This window comes from Oncorhynchus gorbuscha, linkage group LG23, assembly GCF_021184085.1.
Source record: "Oncorhynchus gorbuscha isolate QuinsamMale2020 ecotype Even-year linkage group LG23, OgorEven_v1.0, whole genome shotgun sequence".
Classification (NCBI taxonomy): domain Eukaryota; kingdom Metazoa; phylum Chordata; class Actinopteri; order Salmoniformes; family Salmonidae; genus Oncorhynchus; species Oncorhynchus gorbuscha.
Genome location: NC_060195.1, coordinates 24,959,814 through 24,987,800, shown reverse-complemented (window position 1 = coordinate 24,987,800; position 27,987 = coordinate 24,959,814). Strand labels below are relative to the sequence as shown.

Sequence of the window (27,987 nt, the reverse complement as noted above, 5' to 3'; positions counted from 1 at the left end):
TATTCATACATTGGGGATTGTTTGAGTTGATTTTATTTTTAGAGGGACAGTGCACATTAATCAACGTTTCATAGCATAGTTTCCTTTCATATTTCACACAACTTTTCATTCCTTTTCCATGTTATTGTATCAATGGGCCTTGTGTATTTGCTGGCTAAGTCATTTATATCAACTGAATATAATTCCACCATTCAAGAATAGCCAGTACTGTACACTTCATTTGCTGCTTAATTCAAAACACATAAAGATGTTTTACTGACTCCGGCTATCACATGAAACATTTGATTCATTCTGTTGCCAGCGGCAACACAGGGTCAACTGACCTTGGGCCGGTGAACCAGACGAACCATGGAAAATAAAATGGAATTACAAAGGCAGACCAGAGACCTGCTTCCCCCTAACTAACACTGGCCTGCCGTGTCTGTCTGATTCTGAGGGGGCCCTGTGTCACCACTCCAAACCGCAATCTGTACGTGTCCAGGCCCACAGATAGGCCCTGTGTGAGAAGGCCTGTATAGAACTGGGTCAGGCTACCCCAAGGGAACATTCCAATCAGCAAAACAAACCAACTTGGGTCCACCCAAAGTCCACTCAAAAACATAACCCTTCTCAAGAAGAGCGAGGGGCAACTTCGGGGAAGTTAAGTCAACTATTTGACGGGGAATTTCTTGCCTTCTTTCGGTACGGTCCTTGCGTGCACAACGTTCTTTTCATCCTGTTCGTTCAGCGCTCTGAGACTCCCATGAGAGCTCCGGGGTCCATTTCCTCTGGCCCTCCTGCGCTGCCTCAGAACTGGAGCCCGGTTATGTGTGTGTTGGACGGCAGTGCTCATTCATGCCTGGTACCGTCACATCCTGTAGCTGTACCAGCAGCTGCTGTGAGAACTGCCAAGATTATGGAAATTGAAAAATGATTTCTCTCTCTCTCTCTCTGCACTACACATCTCTGTGTAGGAGTGAAGTGTTTTCACCTGGAGTCTACTGGTTGCCATCCAGGAAAGTGCCAGAAGAAAAAGCAGCAGAAAAAAGTAAAGATTGTTTTGGAGACGGAATTAAATTACAGCACATTCCAGAATGTTAGACCGAGACGGTTTCACGGCACCAAGTATGGAATCAAAATTCCCCTGTCTCCACGAATAGAACAAAAGGTTGACCATAAAGACCTATTTCAGCAGGTTTCAATGTTAACACAGCATTCTGTCATAAACAAATCATTACATTGACCACTAATTCACCTTACTGGGAAAATGGCAAGATATGACTTAGTATTGTTAGTTGAAATATTGAAACAGCCTGGCAATATCTGGGTGGCCTCATTGAAACAGCCTGGCTGCCAATAAATCAGGCAGCACCAGATGAGAGTGAGACCAAGAGGCTGAAGTAAAGAGCCTTCCTTCTCCCCGATCTGATCCAAGAGCTTGCTCCCAATCACACACAACCGGGGAGAGGTGGAATAAAAGACAGAAGAGGAGGAGAGTAGAGGGAGTCTGTCAGTCAGTCTGGTTGGACACACACACACACACACACACACACACACACACACACACACACACACACACACACACACACACACACACACACACACACACACACACACACACACACACACACACACACACACACACTGCTAAAACCACCTGTTGAGAAACCCTGCAGTAGGAGATGTAGTCTTGTTGAGATTCTCCAGCTGGACTGAGACAGAGGTACCTGACTGACCATTGGCTCTATAGAGGCAGCTCTTTCCTAGGCCCATGCTCCTCGACCCGTGCTCCTCGACCCGTGCTCCTCCCTTGCTCCTAGACCCTTGCTCCTAGGCCCATGCTTCTCGGCCCATGCTCCTCGGCCCATGCTCCTCGGCCCTTGATCCTCGGCCCATGCTCCTCGGCCCATGCTCCTCGGCCCTTGATCCTCGGCCCATGCTCCCCGGCCCATGCTCCTCGGCCCATGCTCCCCTGCCCATGCTCCCCGACCCTTGATCCTCGGCCCATGCTCCTCGGCCCATGCTCCTCGGCCCTTGCTCCTAGGCCCATACTCCTCAACCCTTGCTCCTAGGCCCATGCTCCTCGGCCCATGCTCCTCGGCCCATGCTCCTCGGCCCATGCTCCTCGACCCATGCTCCTCGACCCATGCTCCTCGACCCATGCTCCTAGACCCATGCACCTAGACCCATGCACCTAGACCCATGCACCTAGACCCATGCTCCAGCTCTGGAAACAACATAAACAGCCTTCCTACTCCCTATTGAAGCGTAATAAACACCCTGCCTGGTAGATCCCACCAAGCCCTACACCTGCCTTCTGTTCTCTGTCCAACAATGACAGGGAGGGCCAAGTGTGGTAGAAACGGGGAGTGACACACACACACACACACACACACACACACACACACACACACACACACACACACACACACACACACACACACACACACACACACACACACACACACACACACAGACGCACACAGATGTATAGCAGCATTGATCTGAAATTAATGTCAGCCTTTTTTCCTAATTTGTCTTGTTAAGTTTGAATGTCTTCCCCATTCAGTGTTTTTTTTAAATCCAAGTTGCTGTTGAGCTGAGAGTGATACTCCATCAGCAGACGGGACATCCTGACAGACAGACCTCCCAGTGCCACAACCTACAGCAAACAACATTCCTACTTCCACCATTAGGAATGAAGGCCGATGAATCCTATTGATCCAGACAGGTAACGACATCAACAACAACAAAGAGGAACGACATGACGTCCTCAGTGCAGTGGTGAAACTGTTACTGGTCTGGTTGTCAGAGGGATTTCAGTGCAGCAGAATCCAAAACAGCTGGAACCAGCCAAGACATTTAATCTGTGTAAGACAGAAGGAGGTCGCCTAACCTATGGATAACCAGGGATCACTTTAAATCTCCACTGTGCTTGTACTCTTGTGGCCCACTCTGTTTTAGACATTTTGATAGGGGTTTTTGATTTCAGGGAGGATTTATGGGAAAGGGAGGCCGCCCCCGAGCCGCAGCCCCAGAGGAGCTTTGAAGCTGGGGCGGCCTCACCAGAGTCAGGAGGAAGGAGCTGGGCTGGTGTCATACGGAGAGCTTCAAACGGACCTCGACAGCGCTCTGCCTGGATAAATTATTATGGTTAAGGAAGTAGCAGGGCTTTGAGATGAGTGGGAGAGATAGAGAGAAACAGAGAAAGAGAGAGAGAGCGAGAGAGTGAGAGCTAGAGAGAGCAAGAGAGGAAGGAGAGAGAGGGAGTGACAGAGAGAGAGAGATTGGAAGGAAGATATTGGAGGAACCTGCTTGTTGCTGTGAGTAGAGTAGAATGGACACATGCAGATCGCCACATGCTCATCGCGAAGGACTACTGAACATGTGTCCTTCAGACTAGAACAAGGGAGAGCACTGCAATAACTTCCATCAAAGGACAGCTCATCAAAAGATCATGTTGAGAGAAGCTCTTCTGGGCGTCCAGACAGGCTGGTGGGCGATACCATTACAGCTAGATTCATAAGAAGAGACATCGCAAGTATATGAGCAGCTTTCAACGGCAAGCGAGGGGAGAAATCAAACACCACAGTGCTGATACAATGTTATCAGGCAGAAGATAGGCAGCCTTTAAACGAGTTCCTGCCAAGGTGCCATCCATCTTGAGTTTGATCTCTTCTCATTCAGAGAGCAACCCTGCTCATCTCTGTGCCCATATCCTGGCATGGGGGGGGGGCTAGGCAGAGAGGCCTAATGTAATGTTTGCCTTCACTGATAGGACGGTTAGACCAAACAGAGCCAGGTCTCGGTCTAGTGTGTGGAAATCAGGTTCCAGATCACCGGTGAGAGATTACACCGTTGGCCTGATGCGTGACATGGTAATGTATAGGGAAATGAGTCAAAGACAACAATAAGAGGGCTTTGGTCAACAGAGCTAGGTAAACAATCCCCCTGTCTACCTCTGGTTCACCCCGGTGTCTGTCACTCCCACTCCTCAATCAAACACCCAGTCAGTCAACTCCTCATTAGTAGTCATTCCTGCATGCAGGCCTGCTACCTTCATATCTAATAACTTTGGCCATTACTTAGGCAAATTCTTGGTCAGGCTATTTATAATGGTAGGGTCCCGTCTCTTCTTCCCATTCCTCACTCTGATCCCTTTCTCAGTTGAGTGACATCTACCTGAATACTCCCTACATCCTGAAAACCCTCATCCTGGTGTCTTCTGCCTTCCCTTAAATCTTGATTATGTCTATAAAAGGGGTCGCCTGTCCTCTCCTGTGCTGTTCCAGGTCCAGCTGTTAGTCTATAGAGGAGCAGCTAGGTACTAATCCATCCTGTCATCCTAGGAGCCACACAACACTTCATCAATTACACTGAACAAAAATATAAACGCAACATGCAACAATTTCATTTGACTGATTTTATGGTCCATATAAGGAAATCAAGTCCATTTAAATCAATTCATTAGGCCCTAATCTATGGATTTCACATGACCGTGAATACAGATATGCATCTAATGGTCACAGATACCTTAAAAATAAAGTAGGTGGGTGGATCAGAAAACCAGTCAGTATTTGCCTCATGCAGCGTAACACATCTCCTTCGCATAGAGTTGATCGTGCTGTTGATTGTGGCCTGTGGAATGTTGTCCCACTCCTCTTCAATGGCTTTGCAAAGTTGCTGGATATTGGCGGGAACTGGAACACGCTATCGTACACGTCAATCCAGAGCATCCGAAACATGCTCAATGGGTGACATGTCTTGTGAGTATGCAGGCCATGGAAGAACTGTGTACAGATCCTTGCGACATGGGGTTGTATCATGCTGAAACATGAGGTGATGGTGGCGGATGAATGGCAGGACAATGGGCCTCAGGATCTCGTCACGGTATCTCTGTGCATTCAAATTGTCATCGATAAAAATGCAATTGTGTTCTTGGTCCATAGCTTATACCAACCCATACCATAACCCCACCGCCACCATGGAGCACTCTGTTCACAACGTTGACATCAGCAAACCGCTCGCCCACATGACAGGGCTCCGGGCAGCCGAGCGGAAATGGAGGAAAACTCGCCTCCCTGCGGACCTGGCATCCTTTCACTCCCTCCTCTCTACATTTTCCTCCTCTGTCTCTGCTGCTAAAGCCACTTTCTACCACTCTAAATTCCAAGCATCTGCCTCTAACCCTAGGAAGCTCTTTGCCACCTTCTCCTCCCTCCTGAATCCTCCCCCCCCTCCTCCCTCTCTGCAGATGACTTCGTCAACCATTTTGAAAAGAAGGTCGACGACATCCGATCCTCGTTTGCTAAGTCAAACGACACCGCTGGTTCTGCTCACACTGCCCTACCCTGTGCTCTGACCTCTTTCTCCCCTCTCTCTCCAGATGAAATCTCGCGTCTTGTGACGGCCGGCCGCCCAACAACCTGCCCGCTTGACCCTATCCCCTCCTCTCTTCTCCAGACCATTTCCGGAGACCTTCTCCCTTACCTCACCTCGCTCATCAACTCATCCCTGACCGCTGGCTACGTCCCTTCCGTCTTCAAGAGAGCGAGAGTTGCACCCCTTCTGAAAAAACCTACACTAGATCCCTCCGATGTCAACAACTACAGACCAGTATCCCTTCTTTCTTTTCTCTCCAAAACTCTTGAACGTGCCGTCCTTGGCCAGCTCTCCCGCTATCTCTCTCTGAATGACCTTCTTGATCCAAATCAGTCAGGTTTCAAGACTAGTCATTCAACTGAGACTGCTCTCCTCTGTATCACGGAGGCGCTCCGCACTGCTAAAGCTAACTCTCTCTCCTCTGCTCTCATCCTTCTAGACCTATCGGCTGCCTTCGATACTGTGAACCATCAGATCTTCCTCTCCACCCTCTCCGAGTTGGGCATCTCCGGCGCGGCCCACGCTTGGATTGCGTCCTACCTGACAGGTCGCTCCTACCAGGTGGCGTGGCGAGAATCTGTCTCCTCACCACGCGCTCTCACCACTGGTGTCCCCCAGGGCTCTGTTCTAGGCCCTCTCCTATTCTCGCTATACACCAAGTCACTTGGCTCTGTCATAACCTCACATGGTCTCTCCTATCATTGCTATGCAGACGACACACAATTAATCTTCTCCTTTCCCCCTTCTGATGACCAGGTGGCGAATCGCATCGCTGCATGTCTGGCAGACATATCAGTGTGGATGACGGATCACCACCTCAAGCTGAACCTCGGCAAGACGGAGCTGCTCTTCCTCCCGGGGAAGGACTGCCCGTTCCATGATCTCGCCATCACGGTTGACAACTCCATTGTGTCCTCCTCCCAGAGCGCTAAGAACCTTGGCGTGATCCTGGACAACACCCTGTCGTTCTCAACTAACATCAAGGCGGTGGCTCGTTCCTGTAGGTTCATGCTCTACAACATCCGCAGAGTACGACCCTGCCTCACACAGGAAGCGGCGCAGGTCCTAATCCAGGCACTTGTCATCTCCCGTCTGGATTACTGCAACTCGCTGTTGGCTGGGCTCCCTGCCTGTGCCATTAAACCCCTACAACTCATCCAGAACGCCGCAGCCCGTCTGGTGTTCAACCTTCCCAAGTTCTCTCACGTCACCCCGCTCCTCCGCTCTCTCCACTGGCTTCCAGTTGAAGCTCGCATCCGCTACAAGACCATGGTGCTTGCCTACGGAGCTGTGAGGGGAACGGCACCTCAGTACCTCCAGGCTCTGATCAGGCCCTACACCCAAACAAGGGCACTGCGTTCATCCACCTCTGGCCTGCTCGCCTCCCTACCACTGAGGAAGTACAGTTCCCGCTCAGCCCAGTCAAAACTGTTCGCTGCTCTGGCCCCCCAATGGTGGAACAAACTCCCTCACGACGCCAGGACAGCGGAGTCAATCACCACCTTCCGGAGACACCTGAAACCCCACCTCTTTAAGGAATACCTAGGATAGGATAAGTAATCCCTCTCACCCCCCCTTTAAGATTTAGATGCACTATTGTAAAGTGACTGTTCCACTGGATGTCATAAGGTGAATGCACCAATTTGTAAGTCGCTCTGGATAAGAGCGTCTGCTAAATTACTTAAATGTAATGTAAATGTAAATGTAATGACGCCATACACACTGTCTGCCATCTGTCCAGTACAGTTGAAACCAGGATTCATCCGTGAAGAGCACACTTCTCCAGCCTGCCAGTGGCTATCGAAGGTGAGCATTAGTCCACTGAAGTCGGTTACGACGCTGAACTGCAGTCAGGTCACGACCCTGGTGAGGACGACGAGCATGCAGATGAGACCTTTTTTTGGCAGTTGGTGCAGAAATTATTTGGTTGTGCAAACCCACAGTTTCATCAGCTGTTCAGGTGGCTGGTCTCAGACGATCCCGCAGGTGAAAAAGCCAGATGTTGAGTTCCTGGGCTTGATGTGGTTACACGTGGTCTGGGGTTGTGAGGCCAGTTGGACGTATTGCCAAATTCTCTAAAACCACTTTGGAGGTGGCTTATGGTAGAGAAATGAACATTCAATTATCTGGCAACAGCTCTGGTGGACATTCCTGCAGTCAGCATACCAATTTCACACTTGAAACATCTGTGGCATTGTGTTGTGTGACAAAACTGCACATTTTAGAGTGGCCTTTTATTACCCCAGGCACAAGGTGCACCTGTGTAATGATCATGCTGTTTAATAAGCTTCTTGATATACCACACATGTCAGGTGGATGGATTGTCTTGGCAAAAGGAGAAATGCTCACTAACAGGAATGTAAATAAATTTGTGCCCAACATTTTAGAGCAATAAGCTTTTTGTGCATATGGGACATTTCTGTGATCTTTTATTTCAGCTAATGAAACATGGGACCAACACTTTACATGTTGCATTTATGCTTTTGTTCAGTGTAACTCTGCACATCCAAGACATCTCAATCCCATGATGATTTCATGGGCAGGTCACTTCAGCGTTATTTTACTCAGTCTCTTCCAACACTCCACCTAGAGGTGTTTTGAGACAAGCTGGAGTTGACTATAGTGCTACAACCGTGGCTATAAATGGACAGTAGTGTGTGTCTGTCATTACGCTGGCTTTCCTTGGTTCCCTCTCCGTCCATCTCACCCCACTAGAGCCCATCCAACCCTCCAGCTGTCTCTCAGACAGACACCATAGAACTCAGTCTTGGAATCTTGGAAGAACACTCGCTCCCCTACCTTCATAGAAAAACACACAGAAACCTGGTCATTCCTTAAATTCAGACCATTTTACATTTCTGGAGGGTGACGTCGAGTGTCTGCCTCTTTTTAGCTCTGGCATGTTGGAGCAAATGCCATGCCCGCTCCACCTCCACCATGGCAGAAGCTGGCAAGGGCACAAGGCCTGATCTGTTCGCCCTGACATCAGGCCCGTGTGCGGAGGTGGGTGGGTGATTGTGTAGTATGGGCATGGGGGCAATGATGTACCCACCTCTGACTCCCCTCTCCATACCACCGGTCCTAACACACTCACTGGAGCAGATATAAATGTCCTTCTCTCCTTTCAGCGTGAATGGAATTCATGTGAGTCAGAGGAGGGAGTGATGGGGACTGGGCGCTCTATCTACACACTCTGTTTGAAGCCTGGAGGCTCAGGTTCCATAGTTGTGTTGTTTCCTATCAGATCTGGGCACAATGTTCTGAAGGTAAGAGGACCCAACCCACAGCCCTGGCCTGTAGTCACCCAGTGGAGGTGGTATGGGACTACATGTATCTGTTCACACACAGGGTGGACCACCAGCATCTCAGACCACAGGGAAGGGCAACAATGCGCCAATTTTGCCCTCATAAACAGAGCCACAGCTCCACAGGGATTCTGGGTAATGTTGTAGAACGCCGGCCCCATCAGAAGTAATGAGCACCTGCTTATTAAACACAACCCTTTGTGTCAACAGTCCACACCGACAGACAGCTAGGGTCTCATGCCAGGCTCCTAATCCTGGTTTGGCTCTTTGCTCGACAGTATTTAATGTTTACATGTTCAGCTGTGTCTCACAGACACAGCTTGCTACCGCTGAGGCTGCTGGTCTGTCTGTCACTGCGTGATGTGCGTGCCAGAGCAGACTAGGTAGAGAGGGCAGGGCAGGGCAGGGAGGGAGGGCAAGGCAGGGAGGGAGGAAGGGCAGGATAGCTTGGATAACAAACACCCAGACAAGAGTGTGTTGCACAGGGCCAGGGAGGGCAAGGCAGGGCTGCATAACAAGCACCCAGACAAGAGTGTGTTGCACAGGGCAAGGCAGGGAGGGTAGGAACGGAGGGCAGGGCATGGAAGGCAGGGAGAGAGGTCAGGGTAGGGAGGACTAGGCAGGGAGGGCAAGGAATGGAGGGCAGGGAGGACTAGGCAGGGAGAGAGGGTGGAGGGCAAGGTAGGCAGGCAGGGAGGGAGGGCAGGGAATGGAGGGCAGGGAGGACTAGGCAGGGAGAGAGGGTGGAGGGCAAGGTAGGCAGGCAGGGAGGGAGGGAGGGCAAGGCAGGGCAGGGAGCGCAGGGAGGGAGGGAGGGAGGGAGGGCAAGGCAGGGCAGGGAGCGCAGGGAGGGAGGGCTGCATAACATTCACCCAGACAAGAACGTGTAGCATAGGGCCAGGGAGGGCCAGACCACTACTGCTTTAAACAAACCTGCTGCTGCTGTAGGATCACAGTGTGGCCGGATGGGCACTCCCTCTCTCTCTCTTTCATCAGGGGGGCCGGATGGGCGCTCCCTCTCTCTCTCTTTCATCAGGGGAGCCGGGTGGGCGCTCCCTCTCTCTTTCTTTCATCAGGGGAGCCGGATGGGCGCTCCCTCTCTCTCTCTTTCATCAGGGGGGCCGGATGGGCGCCACCCCTCTCTCTTTCATCAGGGGGGCCGGATGGGCGCTCCCCTCTCTCTTTTCATCAGGGGGCCGGATGGGCGCTCCCTCTCTCTCTTTTCATCAGGGGGCCGGATGGGCGCTCCCTCTCTCTCTTCATCAGGGGGCCGGATGGGCGCTCCCTCTCAGGGGGCCGGATGGGCGCTCTTTCATCAGGGGAGCGGATGGGCTCCCTCTCTCTCTTTCATCAGGGGGCCGGATGGGCGCTCCCTCTCTCTCATCAGGGGGCCGGATGGGCGCTCCCTCTCTCCCTCTTTCATCAGGGGGCCGGATGGGCGCTCCCTCTCTCTCTTTCATCAGGGGGCCGGATGGGCGCTCACTCTCTCTCTCTTTTCATCAGGGAAGCCGGGTGGGCGCCCCCTCTCTCTCTCTCTTTCATCAGGGGGCCGGATGGGCGCCACCCCTCTCTCTCTTTCATCAGGGGGGCGGGTGGGCGCTCCCTCTCTCTCTTTCATCAGGGGGCCGGGTGGGCGCTCCCTCTCTTTCTTTCATCAGGGGGCCGGGTGGGCGCTCCCTCTCTCTCTTTTCATCAGGGGGCCGGGTGGGCACTCCCTCTCTTTCTTTCATCAGGGGGGCCGGGTGGGCGCTCCCTCTCTCTCTCTTTCATCAGGGGGCCGGATGGGCGCTTCCTCTCTCTCTCTTTCATCAGGGGAGCCGGGTGGGCGCTCCCTCTCTCTCTCTTTCATCAGGGGGGCCGGATGGGCGCCACCCCTCTCTCTTTCATCAGGGGGGCCGGGTGGGCGCTCCCTCTCTCTCATCAGGGGGCCGGGTGGGCGCTCCTCTCTTTCATCAGGGGGCCGGGTGGGCGCTCCCTCTCTCTCTCTTTCATCAGGGGGGCCGGATGGGCGCTCCCTCTCTCTCTCTTTCATCAGGGGGGCCGGATGGGCGCTCCCTCTCTCTCTCTTTCATCAGGGGAGCCGGATGGGCGCTCCCTCTCTCTCTCTCTTTCATCAGGGGGGCCGGATGGGCGCTCCCTCTCTCTTTCATCAGGGGGGCCGGATGGGCGCTCCCTCTCTCCCTCTTTCATCAGGGGGGCCGGATGGGCGCTCCCTCTCTCTCTCTTTCATCAGGGGGGCCGGATGGGCGCTCCCTCTCTCTCTCTCTCTCTTTCATCAGGGGAGCCGGGTGGCGCTCCCTCTCTCTCTCTCTTTCATCAGGGGGGCCGGATGGGCGCCACCCCTCTCTCTCTTTCATCAGGGGGGGCGGGTGGGCGCTCCCTCTCTCTCTTTCATCAGGGGGCCGGGTGGGCGCTCCCTCTCTTTCTTTCATCAGGAGGGCCGGGTGGGCGCTCCCTCTCTCTCTCTTTCATCAGGGGGGCCGGGTGGGCACTCCCTCTCTTTCTTTCATCAGGAGGGCCGGGTGGGCGCTCCCTCTCTCTTTCATCAGGGGAGCCGGGTGGGCGCTCCCTCTCTCTCTCTTTCATCAGGGGGGCCGGATAGGCGCCACCCCTCTCTCTCTTTCATCAGGGGGGGGCGGGTGGGCGCTCCCTCTCTCTCAACCGGTGGGGCCGGGTGGGCGCTCCCTCTCTTTCATCAGGGGGGCCGGGTGGGCGCTCCCTCTCTCTCTTTCATCAGGAGGGCCGGGTGGGCGCTCCCTCTCTCTCTCTTTCATCAGGGGGGCCGGGTGGGTGCTCCCTCTCTCACATCAGGGGGGCCGGATGGGCGCTCCCTCTCGCTTTCATCAGGAGGGCTGGGTGGGCGCTCCCTCTCTCTCATCAGGGGGGCCGGATGGGCGCTCCCTCTCTCTCGCTTTCATCAGGAGGGCCGGATGGGCGCTCCCTCTCTCTCGCTTTCATCAGGAGGGCCGGATGGGCGCTCCCTCGCTCTCGCTTTCATCAGGAGGGCCGGATGGGCGCTCCCTCGCTCTCTCTTTCATCAGGAGGGCCGGATGGGCGCTCCCTCTCTCACGCTTTCATCAGGAGGGCTGGGTGGGCGCTCCCTCTCTCTCATCAGGGGGGCCGGATGGGCGCTCCCTCTCTCTCATCAGGGGGGCCGCATGGGCGCTCCCTCTCTCTCTCTCATCAGGAGGGCCGGATGGGCGCTCCCTCTCTCTCTCTCTTTCATCAGGAGGGCCGGGTGTGCGCTCCCTCTCTCTCTCTCATCAGGAGGGCCGGGTGTGCGCTCCCTCTCTCTCTCTCATCAGGGGGCCGGGTGTGCGCTCCCTCTCTCTCTCATCAGGAGGGCCGGGTGTGCGCTCCCTCTCTCTCTCATCAGGAGGGCCGGGTGGGCGCTCCCTCCCTCTCTCTCATCAGGAGGGCCGGGTGTGCACTCCCTCTCTCTCTCATCAGGAGGGCCGGGTGTGCGCTCCCTCTCTCTCTCATCAGGGGGCCGGGTGTGCGCTCCCTCTCTCTCTCATCAGGAGGGCCGGGTGTGCGCTCCCTCTCTCTCTCATCAGGAGGGCCGGGTGGGCGCTCCCTCTCTCTCTCATCAGGGGGGCCGGGTGGGCACTCCCCTCCCTCTCTCTCATCAGGGGGCCGGGTGGGCGCTCCCTCTCTCATCAGGGGGCCGGGTGGGCGCTCCTCTCTCTCATCAGGGGGCCGGGTGGGCGCTCCTCTCTCTCATCAGGGGGCCGGGTGGGCGCTCCCTCTCTCATCAGGGGGCCGGGTGGGCGCTCCTCTCTCTCATCAGGGGGCCGGGTGGGCGCTCCTCTCTCACATCAGGGGGCCGGGTGGGCGCTCCCTCTCTCTCATCAGGGGAGCCGGGTGGGCGCTCCCTCTCTCTCATCAGGGGAGCCGGGTGGGCGCTCCCTCTCTTTCTTTCATCAGGGGGCCGGGTGGGCGCTCCCTCTCTCTCATCAGGAGGGCCGGGTGTGCGCTCCCTCTCTCTCATCAGGGGGCCGGGTGGGCGCTCCTCTCTCTCATCAGGGGAGCCGGGTGGGCGCTCCTCTCTCACATCAGGGGGCCGGGTGGGCGCTCCCTCTCTCTCATCAGGGGAGCCGGGTGGGCGCTCCCTCCCTCTCATCAGGGGGCCGGGTGGGCGTTCCCTCTCTTTCTTTCATCAGGGGGCTTGGTGGGCGCTCCTCTCTCTCATCAGGGGAGCCGGTAGGGCGCTCCCTCTCTCTCATCAGGGGAGCCGTGTGGGCGCTCCCTCTCTCTCATCAGGGGGCCGGGTGGGTGCTCCCTCTCTTTCTTTCATCAGGGGGCCGGGGGGCACTCCCTCTCTCTCTTTCATCAGGGGGGCCGGGTGGGCGCTCCCTATCTCTCATCAGGGGAGCCGGGTGGGCGCTCCCTCTCTCTCATCAGGGGGGCCGGGTGGGCGCTCCCTCTCTCTCATCAGGGGAGCCGGGTGGGCGCTCCCTCTCTCTCATCAGGAGGGCCGGGTGTGCGCTCCCTCTCTCTCTCATCAGGGGGCCGGGTGTGCGCTCCCTCTCTCTCTCATCAGGAGGGCCGGGTGGGCGCTCCCTCTCTCTCTCATCAGGAGGGCCGGGTGGGCGCTCCCTCTCTCATCAGGAGGGCCGGGTGGGCACTCCCTCTCTCTCTCATCAGGGGGGCCGGGTGGGCACTCCTCCCTCTCTCTCATCAGGGGGCCGGGTGGGCGCTCCCTCTCTCATCAGGGGGCCGGGTGGGCGCTCCTCTCTCTCATCAGGGGGCCGGGTGGGCGCTCCTCTCTCTCATCAGGGGGCCGGGTGGGCGCTCCCTCTCTCATCAGGGGGCCGGGTGGGCGCTCCTCTCTCTCATCAGGGGGCCGGGTGGGCGCTCCCTCTCTCACATCAGGGGGCCGGGTGGGCGCTCCCTCTCTCTCATCAGGGGAGCCGGGTGGGCGCTCCCTCTCTCTCATCAGGGGAGCCGGGTGGGTGCTCCCTCTCTTTCTTTCATCAGGGGGCCGGGTGGGCGCTCCCTCTCTCTCATCAGGAGGGCCGGGTGTGCGCTCCTCTCTCTCATCAGGGGGCCGGGTGGGCGCTCCTCTCTCTCATCAGGGGGCCGGGTGGGCGCTCCTCTCTCACATCAGGGGGCCGGGTGGGCGCTCCCTCTCTCTCATCAGGGGAGCCGGGTGGGCGCTCCCTCCCTCTCATCAGGGGGCCGGGTGGGCGTTCCCTCTCTTTCTTTCATCAGGGGGCTTGGTGGGCGCTCCTCTCTCTCATCAGGGGAGCCGGGTGGGCGCTCCTCTCTCTCATCAGGGGAGCCGTGTGGGCGCTCCCTCTCTCATCAGGGGGCCGGGTGGGTGCTCCCTCTCTTTCTTTCATCAGGGGGCCGGGGGGCACTCCCTCTCTCTTTCATCAGGGGGCCGGGTGGGCGCTCCCTATCTCTCATCAGGGGAGCCGGGTGGGCGCTCCCTCTCTCTCATCAGGGGGCCGGGTGGGCGCTCCTCTCTCTCATCAGGGGAGCCGGGTGGGCGCTCCCTCTCTCTCATCAGGGGGGCCGGGTGGGCGCTCCCTCTCTTTCTTTCATCAGGGGGGCCGGGTGGGCGCTCCCTCTCTCTCTCTCTCTCATCAGGGGAGCCGGGTGTGCGCTCCCTCTCTCCCCCTCTCTCATCAGGGGAGCTGGGTGTGCGCTCCCTCTCTCCCCCTCTCTCATCAGGGGGCCGGGTGGGTGCTCCCTCTCTCCCCCTCTCTCATCAGGGGAGCCGGGTGTGCGCTCCCTCTCTCCCCCTCTCTCATCAGGAGAGCCGGGTGGGCGCTCCGTCTCTCCCCCTCTCTCATCAGGGGACCTACGGCATTGAACCAGGGCCAGGCAGTAGTGGGCTCTAGCTGCCATTGAATGGGTGAAGCAGCAGAGTAGGGATGAAAGCCATTAAGGAGGCCCTTCCATTGAGCCACAGGTTCTAAATGCCTGGAATGTTGGTGTTCTGAGAAAACCACAGGATTCTACAGAGAAGCCGCCCTGAGTCAATGGGACAAACGCACAGAATGGGCATATTCACAGCGTCTGTTCTGTGACATTTTAAAAGCCTAGATTGTAGGGCTATGAGGAGTGGTGCTGGTTGGTAGGCTCCTGTAATCCTCCTGGTTAAATGCTGTGTAATCCCACCTTTACCATGGGACAAAGAGACTGCCACAAAGCAAGCTTCCATTAGGAGGAGGGGCCCCACATGAGAACAAATTGGTCGTGGCGAACACTCGGCCTGGTCTTGTACCAGTGCGCTGCTCCGACAAGCTAAATCCACGGGAATGGAGTGAACAATGGAGGGAGGGATGACAGTGGCTTTCCAATCTCTCATTCACTCCAAGGTACCCTCTCCCACCTGTGCAAACAGTGCAGCTTCGGGCTCAGGCAGGTAAAGAGCACACCCAGGGCACACTCAGGTTGACACTTCACTGACCTCCAGCAGAGTGGGGGCCTTCATCTAAACCAGGGAATGTTTGAACACCAGCCGCTCTCCTTCCTTCGTGTTTTAATGTCTCTTCTATAAATACTTAACACTTCTCAAATAGCCATGCTTGAGCAATATGCTTCAAACCAAATGCAACTCATTAACTGGCTTGTTTACGTTAAGTTCCTTTCCCCTCAGGCGAAACACCACAGACTTGTTTTAAGTGTGCACGCTTAACGGAGATCACAACAACAAAGACAACTGGGACCTACTTCAAAACAATTCTCCTGTGGAATTGAAAAAAGATGGAGTGAGATATACAATATGGGGTTTGGCAAGCTGAATTCATGTGGACTGGTAAGAGCCGGACGTTAACACATTGGTGTGTGCTTCACTCACTGTGAGATCTGCCACAATGAACATCATGTTCCAATCTAATAAGAAGGCTTCTCCCTAATGAAAATGTGTTGGTTAACGAGCACTAGCTGTATGGAGCACTAGCTGTATGGAGCACTAGCTGTACGGAGCACTAGCTGTACGGAGCACTAGCTGTACGGAGCACTAGCTGTACGGAGCACTAGCTGTACGGAGCACTAGCTGTACGGAGCACTAGCTGTACGGAGCACTAACTGTACGGAGCACTAGCTGTACGGAGCACTAGCTGTACGGAGCACTAGCTGTATGGAGCACTAGCTGTACGGAGCACTATCTGTACGGAGCACTAGCTGTACGGAGCACTAGCTGTACGGAGCACTAGCTGTACGGAGCACTAGCTGTACGGAGCACTATCTGTACGGAGCACTATCTGTACGGAGCACTAGCTGTATGGAGCACTAGCTGTATGGAGCACTAGCTGTACGGAGCACTAGCTGTACGGAGCACTATCTGTACGGAGCACTATCTGTACGGAGCACTATCTGTACGGAGCACTATCTGTACGGAGCACTAGCTGTACGGAGCACTAGCTGTACGGAGCACTAACTGTATGGAGCACTAACTGTATGGAGCACTAGCTGTATGGAGCACTAGCTGTATGGAGCACTAGCTGTATGGAGCACTAACTGTATGGAGCACTAACTGCATGGAGCCAGAGAACACAGTCAGGAGCATAAGCCAAGCTGTCCGTTTCCAGGCCAAAAATTAAGAGAGAATGTAAAAACAACCACAATATGAGAAAGGTGGGCTTGTGTTATCTCTGAATGGGATCATGTGTGTGTTAAGTGTATAATACCTGACATATTGGTCGCTCTGGATAAGAGCGTCTGCTAAATGACTTAAATGTAAATGTTTAGCAGGGTCATCTTGGTGGTCAACAGGCTTCAATAGGTCCACAGTAATGGTCTGAGTTTCCTTCATCTACACAATTGACAAAAAACTCTGTTGTCTTCTAACCTTGACCCATGAGTCATAATCTAAAAACATCAGTAACATTAGCACTACATTATATCCTGGCTGACATCAGTCATTCTCCTGGCACACAAAGCCCTCCTGGTATCCCTCCGCATTACCTGTGTCTTCAGGCTGTCTATAGGATGAGACTGGACCTCCGCTCTGTTAGGGACAGAGCAGCAGAACAGAGTAGCAAGACAGGGCAGCAGGACAGCAGTCAGAGGAGAGCCAGCTCTGGCTACAGCTCTTGTTTGCGTCTTCAGACACTGTCAGGTCCTCGATGCGAAGCCCAGGGGGCACCTGATACTGTTTAACTGTGTGCACACCTTCAAACAGGACCCTGCACATAATCAGACAGCCAGCTGGAAGAGGTACTAGCAAATAGCACTCAGACGGATCAGGCAAGAGATGAACATGGAAGATATTCTGAAGATAGGGGAAATACCATAAGGGGAAATACCATAAGAGAATGGACAGAACAGTGTGGACTCAAGACAGATAGTATTACAATAATCACTTTTAAAAGACAAGTTTGCAGCCGCCTGCAATCCTTCAAACGTACCTCAAACATACTGGGATACGAGGCCTTAAGTGTTTATTTCTAAACAAGTTGTAACCAGGAAACTTAAAGAAACTTAAGTCCAGGGTTCAATCCATCCTCCACCCTCCTGACAAGTGGATTTGTGCCAGACTACACTGCTGGCCATCAGAGGCTGAAGAGGCCAGTCCAATCCCCAGTCCCCATGGTGCCAGTCAGTCCCCATGGCCTCATTCAGTCCCCAGTCAGTCCCCTTGCTCCAGTCAGTCCCCTTGGCTCCAGTCAGTCCCCTTGCTCCAGTCAGTCCCCTTGCTCCAGTCAGTCCCCGTGGCTCCAGTCAGTCCCCGTGGCTCCAGTCAGTCCCCGTGGCTCCAGTCAGTCCCCGTGGCTCCAGTCAGTCCCCGTGGCCCCAGTCAGTCCCCGTGGCCCCAGTCAGTCCCCGTGGCTCCAGTCAGTCCCCGTGGCTCCAGTCAGTCCCCGTGGCTCCAGTCAGTCCCCGTGGCTCCAGTCAGTCCCCCTGGTTCCAGTCAGTCACCTGGTTCCAGTCAGTCCCCATACCTCAGCAGAGCCTGTATAATCAGCAGCCTGGCTGTGTGCCTATCAGCTGAACCTGATCTCCTATTTATTCATTACATTGTTACAAGGTTGTTTAGGGGCCTTGATTGGCCAGAAGGCCTTGTTGTGCTGTGAGGTCTCTGGGAGGAGAGGCCATGGCACAAACACTCCCTCACTGACACTGTGCAGTATGCAGCATGTTACTATGTCTCATTTAACACCAACTACACTCCTCAAAATTATTTTCAGATTGAGAGGCTAAAGCGCAAGGTGGGTTCTTTGATGCATGTCCAAGACAACAAAAAGGAAAAAGAACAAACATGACTGTCACTGCGTCGGAGAAAGAAACCGTTTCTTCAGAGTTCTGTACCGTTGAGTGGAAGTACTAATTAAACAACTTCCTAATTATTAGCTTTGGGTTCGGTCTGGTTGACTTGGAGCTTTAAATCAGCTCAGAGCCAGCAATCTCCAAGCCCATCTGAACATGTCGGTCCGGCAGATGGCTGGCTGGTCCTGGAGCTGTGACAGCCGGCACAGAGCCATGGACGCTGGGTGAGAGTGGCTCAGCATCGGGGCACTGAGCTGGGTTGGGCTGGCAGTGGCAGATAGACTAGCTAGAGCCTTAGTGTCTGGGGGTCAATGTGGGCTACTTCTTTCCAATCCAGACACCACAAAGAGCCAGTGAGAAACAGGAACTCTCTCGACGCACCAGGGAGAGGAGGAACAAGAACATTCCACAACCTGGCTGTGTTCACTTTATCTTCGCTGGCTGGTGTGTGGAGCGGATCTATGCTAGCCCACCCAGTGATGTGCCTGCTCCTGCAGCATCATTCTTCATTCATTGAGGGCCAGCCAGCATGGACTTGGTATTTCTCAGCGGTCAATGGCATACATGTTGCCTGGACTTCCTTTCGTGAGCCCTGCTCAGTCTCGGGAGTCCTAACTATGATTAGTGGAGGATTCATACTGTGAACAAGGGGAAAATGAATTTTGGATTAAACCCACATGGTGAAACTGTGAACACTGTATGATAACAGTTATGTCAAGCACACTCATACACAAAAGTAGAAGCCCTTCAAAAACACCAAACTCTCTCTTGCGGGAAAATAAATACTTGAATGCATGACACTGACACTGTAGAAAATTTCAATGAAATGAGGATTGTGAACACTTGATCTGACCCACCAGAATAACAAGAGGTATTTGTATATCAGGCCAGCAAGGGACAATACATAACGGAGACAAAACCCAATAGGCTGCATCCCTCACCTGGATCAAAACCAGTACTTTACAATGAACCTGTTCCCGTTCCAAACCTCCCGCATAGCACCTCTCTCTACACTGCCAGAGAGACACGTTTCCCAACGTCCTGGGCTCTGACATGACATTCCTAGGATGACTCAGACAAGGCAGAAAGGAAAGGAGCAGTCCAACAACAACAGAGTGTTTTCCCTTTTACCACCCACCCACCCATTCCAGCACACACACACACGCACACACGCACGCACGCACACACGCACACGCACACACACGCACACGCACAAACACACACGCACACACGCACACACACACACACACACACAAGGCAGAAAGGAAAGGAGCAATCCAACGACAACAGAGTATTTTCCCTTTTACCACCCACCCATTCCAGCACACACACACACACACAGACAGTGTGAGAGGAGTGCAGTGAACAGACACAAGGATCAACAGAGATAACAATGTCATCAGGTAGCTTTAGTCAGAGCCCAGCAGTCTCTCTCTGAATGTCATCAGGTAGCTTTAGTCAGAGCCCAGCAGTCTCTCTCTGAATGTCATCAGGTAGCTTTAGTCAGAGCCCAGCAGTCTCTCTCTGAATGTCATCAGGTAGCTTTAGTCAGAGCCCAGCAGTCTCTCTCTGAATGTCATCAGGTAGCTTTAGTCAGAGCCCAGCAGTCTCTCTCTGAATGTCATCAGGTAGCTTTAGTCAGAGCCCAGCAGTCTCTCTCTGAATGTCATCAGGTAGCTTTAGTCAGAGCCCAGCAGTCTCTCTCTGAATGTCATCTGGTAGCTTTAGTCAGAGCCCAGCAGTCTCTCTCTGAATGTCATCAGGTAGCTTTAGTCAGAGCCCAGCAGTCTCTCTCTGAATGTCATCAGGTAGCTTTAGTCAGAGCCCAGCAGTCTCTCTCTGAATGTCATCAGGTAGCTTTAGTCAGAGCCCAGCAGTTTCTTTCTGAATGTCATCAGGTAGCTTTAGTCAGAGCCCAGCAGTCTCTCTCTGAATGTCATCAGGTAGCTTTAGTCAGAGCCCAGCAGTCTCTCTCTGAATGTCATCAGGTAGCTTTAGTCAGAGCCCAGCAGTCTCTCTCTGAATGTCATCAGGTAGCTTTAGTCAGAGCCCAGCAGTCTCTCTCTGAATGTCATCAGGTAGCTTTAGTCAGAGCCCAGCAGTCTCTCTCTGAATGTCATCAGGTAGCTTTAGTCAGAGCCCACCTGGATGATGATATCACACTTAAACACAGACACAATAGTGAGAATTCTACAGTAAGGAAGGCATGTCAACTTCAGAAACATATCACAGGTGTCAAACTGAACTGAATAAAAAGGTTTAAAAACAGTAAAATCCTTATACCTAATATTGACACTCAAATCAACATTTAGTCAATTAATTTCAACATATATCATATCCAAAGGGAATTCAAATAGGCCATACCCATCCAATGAGGTATAATGAAATACAAAATGTAATGTTGCTTCAAATTAAACAAACAATAATCATTCGCTTTGGACCTTGATTGTTGTTTCCTGAATTTAGATTTTACTTTCTGACATACTGGTGACATGTCAGTGCCAGTGACCCTGAGTCAGCAGGGTAGACTAGAGGATCACAGAGGCCAGACCAACAGCGCAATTCTGGGGATATCGTGGACGACAGGAAAAGGAGGGCCGAGCCCGCCCCCATTCTCATCGACGGAGCTGTAGTGGAGCAGGTTGAGAGTTTCAAGTTCCTTGGTGTCCCCATCACCAACAAACTATCATGGTCCATACACGCCGTGAAGAGGGCACGAAAACACCTATTTTCCTTCAGGAGACTGAAAAGATTTGGCATGGGTCCTCAGATCCTCAAAAGGTTATATAGCTGCAACATCAAGAGCATCCTGACTGGTTGCATCACTGTCTGGTATGGCAAAATCTCAGCCCCGACCGCAAGGAGCTACAGAGGGTAGTGTGTATGGCCCAGTACATCACTGGGGCCAAGCTTCCTGCCATCCAGGACCTCTATAGCCCTAAAAATTGCCAAAGACTCCAGCCACCCAAGTCATAGACTGTTCTCTCAGCTACCGCATGGGAAGCAGTACCGGAGCACCAAAAAGCTTCTAAGCAGCTTCTAGCCTCCAGGCAAATGGCTACCCGGAATATTTGTATCGACCCCCCCTCTTTTTTTTAAGCCTCTGCTTCTCGCTATTTATTATATATTATCTATGCATAGTCACTTTACCCCTATCTACATGTACATATTACCTCAATTACCTTGACTAACCTGTACCCCGGCACATTGACTCAGTACCGGTACCCCCTGTATATAGCCTCGTTAATTGTTGATCTTTATTTTATTTTATTTTTTTACTTTAGTTTATTTAGTAAATATTTTTACTTCACTCTTATTATTTTTTTAAAATTACATTGTTAGTTTAGGGATTGTAAGTAAGCATTTCACAGTATTCGGTGCATGTGACAAATAAAATTTGGTTTGAAATGTCAGTGCCAGTGGCATTGAGTCTACTAGAGTCAGCAGGGTAGACTAGAGGATCACAGAGGCCAGACCATCAGCTCCTCTCTGCTCCGTATAAAGCAACACTTGTTCCCCAGGTTTACCCACACAGCCCAGCAGATGTCATCAGCCCTGCTTTGATATACGTTAACGGCTTTCAACTTGGCAGGAGATACAAACTTCGGTACCTCTATATTTCCACAGCAACTCCAAGAAAAGGCATGCTTGCTCTCTGACAGCCTCCTTCCTCCACTGATGAAAACTGGGTTGCTTCAAAAGCCACATTTATGTGCAGCCCCCGTGGTCTGTAAACACAGCGCAGGCCACTCTCTCTGGGTGAGCAGTTATTCATTAAACAGATTTACCACTGAGACAATTTTTTCTGGAGCTTAGAGTAAATTTCAATGTGCAATTGGAAGTAGAGTAAACATAATTATTAATTAAAAAACTATTTGCTGAGAATAATTACAGTTGAAGTCAGAAGTTTACATACACTTTAGCCAAATACATTTAAACTCGGTTTTTCACAATTCCCGACATTTAATCCTAGTAAACATTCCTGGTCTTAGGTCAGTTAGGATCACCACTTTATTTAAGGAATGTGAAATGTAGTAGAGAGAATAATATGTAGAGAGAATTGATTTCAGCTTTTATTTATTTCATCACATTCCCAGTGGGTCAGACGTTTACATACACTCAATAAGTATTTGGTACCATTGCCTTTAAATGGTTTAACTTGGGTCAAACATTTCGGGTAGCTTTCCACAAGCTTCCCACAATAAGTTGGACGAATTTTGGCCCATTTCTCCTGACAGAGCTGGTATAACCGAGTCAGGTTTGTAGGTCTCCTTACTCGCACACGCTTTTTCAGTCCTACCCACAAATTTTCTATAGGATTGAGGACAGGGCTTTGTGATGGCCATTCCAATACCTTGACTTTGTTGTCCTTAAGCCATTTTGCCACAACTTTGGAAGTATGCTTGGGGTCATTGTCCATTTGGAAGACCCATTTGCGACCAAGCTTTACCTTCCTGACCGATGTCTTGAGAGGTTGCTTTAACATATCCACAATGTTCCTGCCTCATGATTCCATCTATTTTCTGAAGTGCACCAGTCCCTCCTACATCAAAGCACCACCACAACATGATGCTGCCACCCCCGTGCTTCACGGTTGGGATGGTGTTCTACAGCTTGCAAGCCTCCCCCTTTTCCTCCAAACATAACGATGGCCATCATGGCCAAATAGTTCTATTTTTGTTCCATCAGACCAGAGGACATTTCTCCAAAAAGTACAATTTTTGTCCCCATGTGCAGTTGCAAACCGTAGTTGGGCTTTTTTATGGCGGTTTTGGAGCAGTGGCTTCTTCCTTGCTGAGCGGCCTTTCAGGTTATGTCGATATAGGACTCATTTTACTGTAGATATAGATACTTTCGTACCTGTTTCTTTCAGCATCTTCACAAGGTAATTTGCTGTTGTTCTGGGATTGATTTGCACTTTGTAACAGTTTTCGTCCTCCTCTTCTGAGGAGGAGTAGGAAGGATCGGACCAATACGCAGCGTGGTAAGTGTCCATAATATAATTTTAATGAAATATAACTGAACACAGAAAACAAAAGAATAAGATAATAAATGGAAACCGACACAGTCCGGTATGGAGCAATCACTGACAGGGAAAATAATCACCCACAACCAACATGGGGAAAACAGGCTACCTAAGTATGATTCTCAATCAGAGACAACGATCGACAGCTGCCTCTAATTGAGAACCATACCAGGCCAAACACAGAAATGCAACATAGAAAAAAGAACATAGACTACCCACCCCAACTCACGCCCTGACCAAACTAACACGAAGACATAATAAAGGAACTAAGGTTGAACGTGACACACTTTTCGCACCAAAGTATAGTCATCTCTAAGAGACGGGGCGGCAGGGTAGCCTAGTGGTTAGGGCATTGGACTAGTAACCGGTAGGTTGCAAGTTCAAATCCCTAAGCTGACAAGGTACAAATCTGTTGTTCTGCCCCTGAACAGGCAGTTAACCCACTGTTCCTAGGCCGTCATTGAAAATAAGAATTTGTTCTTAACTGACTTGCCTAGTTAAATAAAGGTAAAATAAAAATACAATAAAAACACCCCTCCTTCCTGAGCGGTATTAACGGTTGCATGGTCCTATTGTGTTTATTCTTGCGTACTATTGTTTGTACAGATGAACGTGGTACCTTCAGGCGTTTGGAAATTGCTCCCCAAGGATGAACCAGACTTGTGGAGGTCTACAATTGTTTTCTGAGGTCTTGGCTGATTTCTTGTGGTTTTTACCATGATGTCAAGCAAAGAGGCACAGAGTTTGAAGATAGGCCTTGAAATACATCCACAGGTACACCTCCAATTGACTCAAATGATGTCAATTAGCCTATCAGAAGCTTCTAAAGCCATGACATCATTTTCTGGAATTTTCCAAGCTGTTTAAAGGCACAGTCAACTTAGTGTATGTAAACTTCTGACCCACTGGAATTGTGATACAGTGAATTATAAGTGCAATAATCTGTCTGTAAACAATTGTTGGAAAAATGACTTGTGTCATGCACAAAGTAGATGTCCTAACTGACTTGCCAGAACTATAGTTTGTTAACAAGAAATTTGTGCATTAAACGAGTTTTAATGACTCCAACCAAAGTGTATGTACACTTCCGACTTCAACTGTAGGTTAAACAAATGAATAATAATAATAAAAAAATAATTTAAAAAAATAATGTATATACTGAACAACAATATAAATGCAACATGCAACAATTTCAAAGACTTTACTGAGTTACAATTCATATGAGGAAATCAGTCAATTGAAATAAATTCATTAGGCCCTAATCTATGGATTTCAGTTTAATGGGAATACAGATATGCATCAGTTGGTCAAAGATAGCTTACAGAAAATGGGCCTAACAATGGGCCTCAGGATCTCGTCACGGTATTTCTGTGCATTTAAATGGCCATCGATAAAATGCAATTGTGTTTGCTGTCCGTAGTATGCCTGCCCATACCATAATCCCACCTCCACCATGGGGCATACAATGTCGATATCAGCAAACCACTCACCCACACAAAGCCATACACTTGGTCTGTGGTTGTGAGGCCGGTTGTACGTACTGACAAATTCTCTAAAAAGACATTGGAGGAATTAACATTCAATTATCTGGCAACAGATCTGGTGGACATTCCTGTGGACAGCATGCCAATTGCACGCTCCCTCAAAACGGAAACATCTGTGGCATTGTGTTGTGTGACATAACTGCACATTTTAGTGTGGCCTTTTATTGTCCCCAGCACAAGGTGCAATGATCATGTTGTTTAATCAGCTTCTTGATATGCCACACCTGTAAGATGGCTAGATTATCTTGGCAAAGAAGAAATGCTCACTAACAGCTAATGAAAAAACATGAGAGAAATAAACATTTTGTGAGTATGGAACATTTCTGGGATATTTTATGTTAGCTAATGAAACATGAGACCAATACTTTATATGTTGTGTTATATATATATATATATATATATATGCTGTGCTAACATAATTGCAAAAGGGTTTTCTAATGATCAATAGCCTTTTAAAATTATAAACTTGGATTAGCTAAAACAACATGCCATTGAAACACAGAAGTGATGGTTGCTGATAATGGGCCTCTGTACATCTATGTAGATATTACATAAAAAATCTGCCGTTTCCAGCTACAATAGTCATTTACAACATTAACACTGTATTTCTGATCAATTTGATGTTATTTTAATGGACCATTTTTTAAACAAATTTATTTCAAAAACAAGGGCATTTCTAAGTGACTTTTGAACAGTAGTGTACATCTGCTGCAGAGGATAAGTTGATTAGAGTTAACTGCACCTTAGATTGCAGCCCAAATAAATGCTTCACAGAGTTCAAGTAACAGACACATCTCAACATCAACTGTTCAGAGGAGACTGCGTGAATCAGGCCTTCATGGTCGAATTGCTGCAAAAAAAACACTACTAAAGGACACCAATAAGAAGAACAGACTTGCTTGGGCCAAGAAACAATAGCAATGGACATTAGACCGGTGGAAATCTGTCCTTTGGTGATTTATTTAGAATTCAAGGCACACTTAACGAGCATGGCTTCCACAACATTCTGCATCGACACGCCATCCCATATGGTTTGCGCTTAGTGGGACTATCATTTGTTTGTCAACAGGACAATGACCCAAAACACACCTGCAGGCTGTGTAAGAGCTATTTGACCAAGGAGAGCAATGGAGTGCTGCCTCAGATGACCTGGCCTCCACATTCACCCAACTTCAACCCAGTTGAGATGGTTTGGGATGAGTTGGACTGCAGAGTGAAGGAAAAGTAGCCAACAAGTACTCAGCATATGTGGGAACTCCTTCAAGACTGTTGGAAAATCATTCCTCATGAAGCTGGTTGAGAGAATGCCAAGAGTGTGCAAAGCTGTCATCAAGGCAAAGGGTGGCTACTTTGAAGAATCTGAAATATATTTTGATTTGTTTAACACTTTTTTGGTCACTACATGATTCCATACGTGTTATTTCATAGTTCTGATGTCTTCACTACAATGTAGAAAAGAGTAAAAAATAAAGAAAAACCCTTGAATGAGTAGGTGTGTCCAAATTTTTGACTGGTACTGTATATATAAACAATAATCAACTAGTGTCTGCTTGGAAACACAGTATGATCTATGGTGCTAATTCTGCAGAGGCTCCTCAGAGGAGGAAGGGGAGGACCATCCTCCTCAGTGAATTTCATAAAAATTGTAAAACATTAAAAAAGTTGTACTTTTTAGAAAGAACTTTACTAAATATATTCACATCACCAAATCATTTCTTAAAACACAGTTCTGCAATTAATGTATACAGGGGCCTCAACAGCATAATCTAGCTGGAGGACAGCTAGTTTCCATCCCCCACTTGGTACATTGACTTCAATACAAAAACTAGGAAGCTCTTGGTTCTCACCCCCTTCCATACTTACACAGTAATTATGACAATTTCCAGAGGGCGTGCTCCAACCTATCAGAGCTCTTGCAGCATGAACTGACATGTTGTCCATCCAATCAAAGGATCTGAGAATGAATCTAGTACTGAAAGCATAAACTACAGCTAGCTAGCATTGCCATGCATAAAATGTGGTGAGTGGTTGACTCAAATAGAGAGAAAAACAGTTTTTACCAAATATTTTCTTCAAAAGTGAAGAAGAAACGAGAGATTTCTTTTTTTTAACTTTCAGTTTAATTTAGCTAGCTAGTTTAGCCTACTTGAAACAACCGGCTCAAACAGAGGGATGCTATGTTAGCTATATGGTTATGACTATCCAGCACAAGACTGGAACTCTTCTAAATCAAGGTAAATGTTTGGTTTTATTAATTTATTTCCACTGGGGCTCACCGGTGTAACGGCTATACTGCCGAATCTGTTGAAAAACGTTTCTTAAACGGAAGCAAACTGTTGGACTAATGACTACACCCTAGATCAGCTCGATGCAGGCAAGAGTGTGCAAGGTGGTCTGTCAACATTTTCTCTCAAACTGTGTGCAGCTACATTGTAAACTTTCATTCATAGGCTAGGTTGCAACAACCTCGTGATGGGTATAGGAAAAATTTGAGTATCACGTAGCCTAAACCTATCGATGTTACATTGAACTGGGTGAATGGAATATGAATGACAGTCATCCATTATGCTGCAATAGAAATTAGGCCATGCTCATTAAAGAAAAAAAAGAATCCGTCATCTTAAACTGCACCGTTCGCCGTATATAAAGTGTAAAAGATTACATATGTCAAAAAATGTGCAGTGTCACATCCACATATTATTCAGCTTTTCAAATGGTTATATATTTTCATATGTATTTGTACATCAATGAGGACAGACGAAAGCTGATAATTCTTTCCATATTTCGTTTAGGTTATTTGTGACATTGAATACACTGCACAAAGGTAACACGAAGTTGATCCCTTACCTCTAGCCTCACTTGATGACAGAATAAATATCACTGTACACACAGCCAGGCATCCATCCTTAGAGAACATTTTCAGCAACTGCGGTTTAGTTCGGTTCTGAAAGAAAATGGGCAAAATATAGAATTCAATGACTAGGACCCTGATTGGGTTAACCCAATTACGTTGAAATGTCATCTCCACATTGACATAATTGAATGTACAGACAATTTCAGTGAAGAGAGCACAGTGGGCAAACTCACATGTTGGGTCTCCTCGGCCAGCCAGATGCTTTCCACTGAACTGATGTAAACAATTCGTTCACTGTCAAGTCAGAAGTAATAATCCAATATATTGTAGTTACATCGGTATGGTTATCCTCCACGTTTGAAAATAATTCATATATCAATGACTACCTGCCCTAGTAACTGAAAAAAAAGGGTACAAAACGCCACTCCTCTCAAAAAGCAAAAGTTCCGTTTTGAGGCGCACTGCTCTCTTCATTCCTGGTGTGCCTTTCTGAATCCCTTTCGCCATGAGGAACATACACGAGTTTTTCCAGGAACAGCTGTGGCATACCATTGGCCAATCCTGGACCGGCTCGAGCGCTGCTCCTCACCGGCGCCCCCATCGGGTTGGTGCATTTAATTACTTTGCACAATGTGGCATCTTCCCTCGAAACCGTAGATTGTAAAACATTCATTG

The 27,987-nt window shown here is 50.2% G+C and overlaps 1 protein-coding gene across 1 annotated transcript in view; it reads right to left on the bottom strand.

Annotated features, from left to right (window-relative positions):
* LOC124011226 (fibroblast growth factor receptor-like 1) overlaps window positions 1–27,786 on the bottom strand; it is a 58,979-nt gene extending 31,193 nt beyond the window's left edge. Inside the window, exons 1-2 of the mRNA XM_046324370.1 lie at window positions 27,546–27,786; window positions 27,306–27,402 (exon numbers count right to left, since the gene is read on the bottom strand). Coding sequence (XP_046180326.1) covers window positions 27,306–27,375 — 70 coding nt within the window. The 5' untranslated portion in view covers window positions 27,376–27,402; window positions 27,546–27,786. The remainder of the gene's footprint in view (window positions 1–27,305; window positions 27,403–27,545) is intronic.
* Window positions 27,787–27,987: the final 201 nt, after the last annotated feature.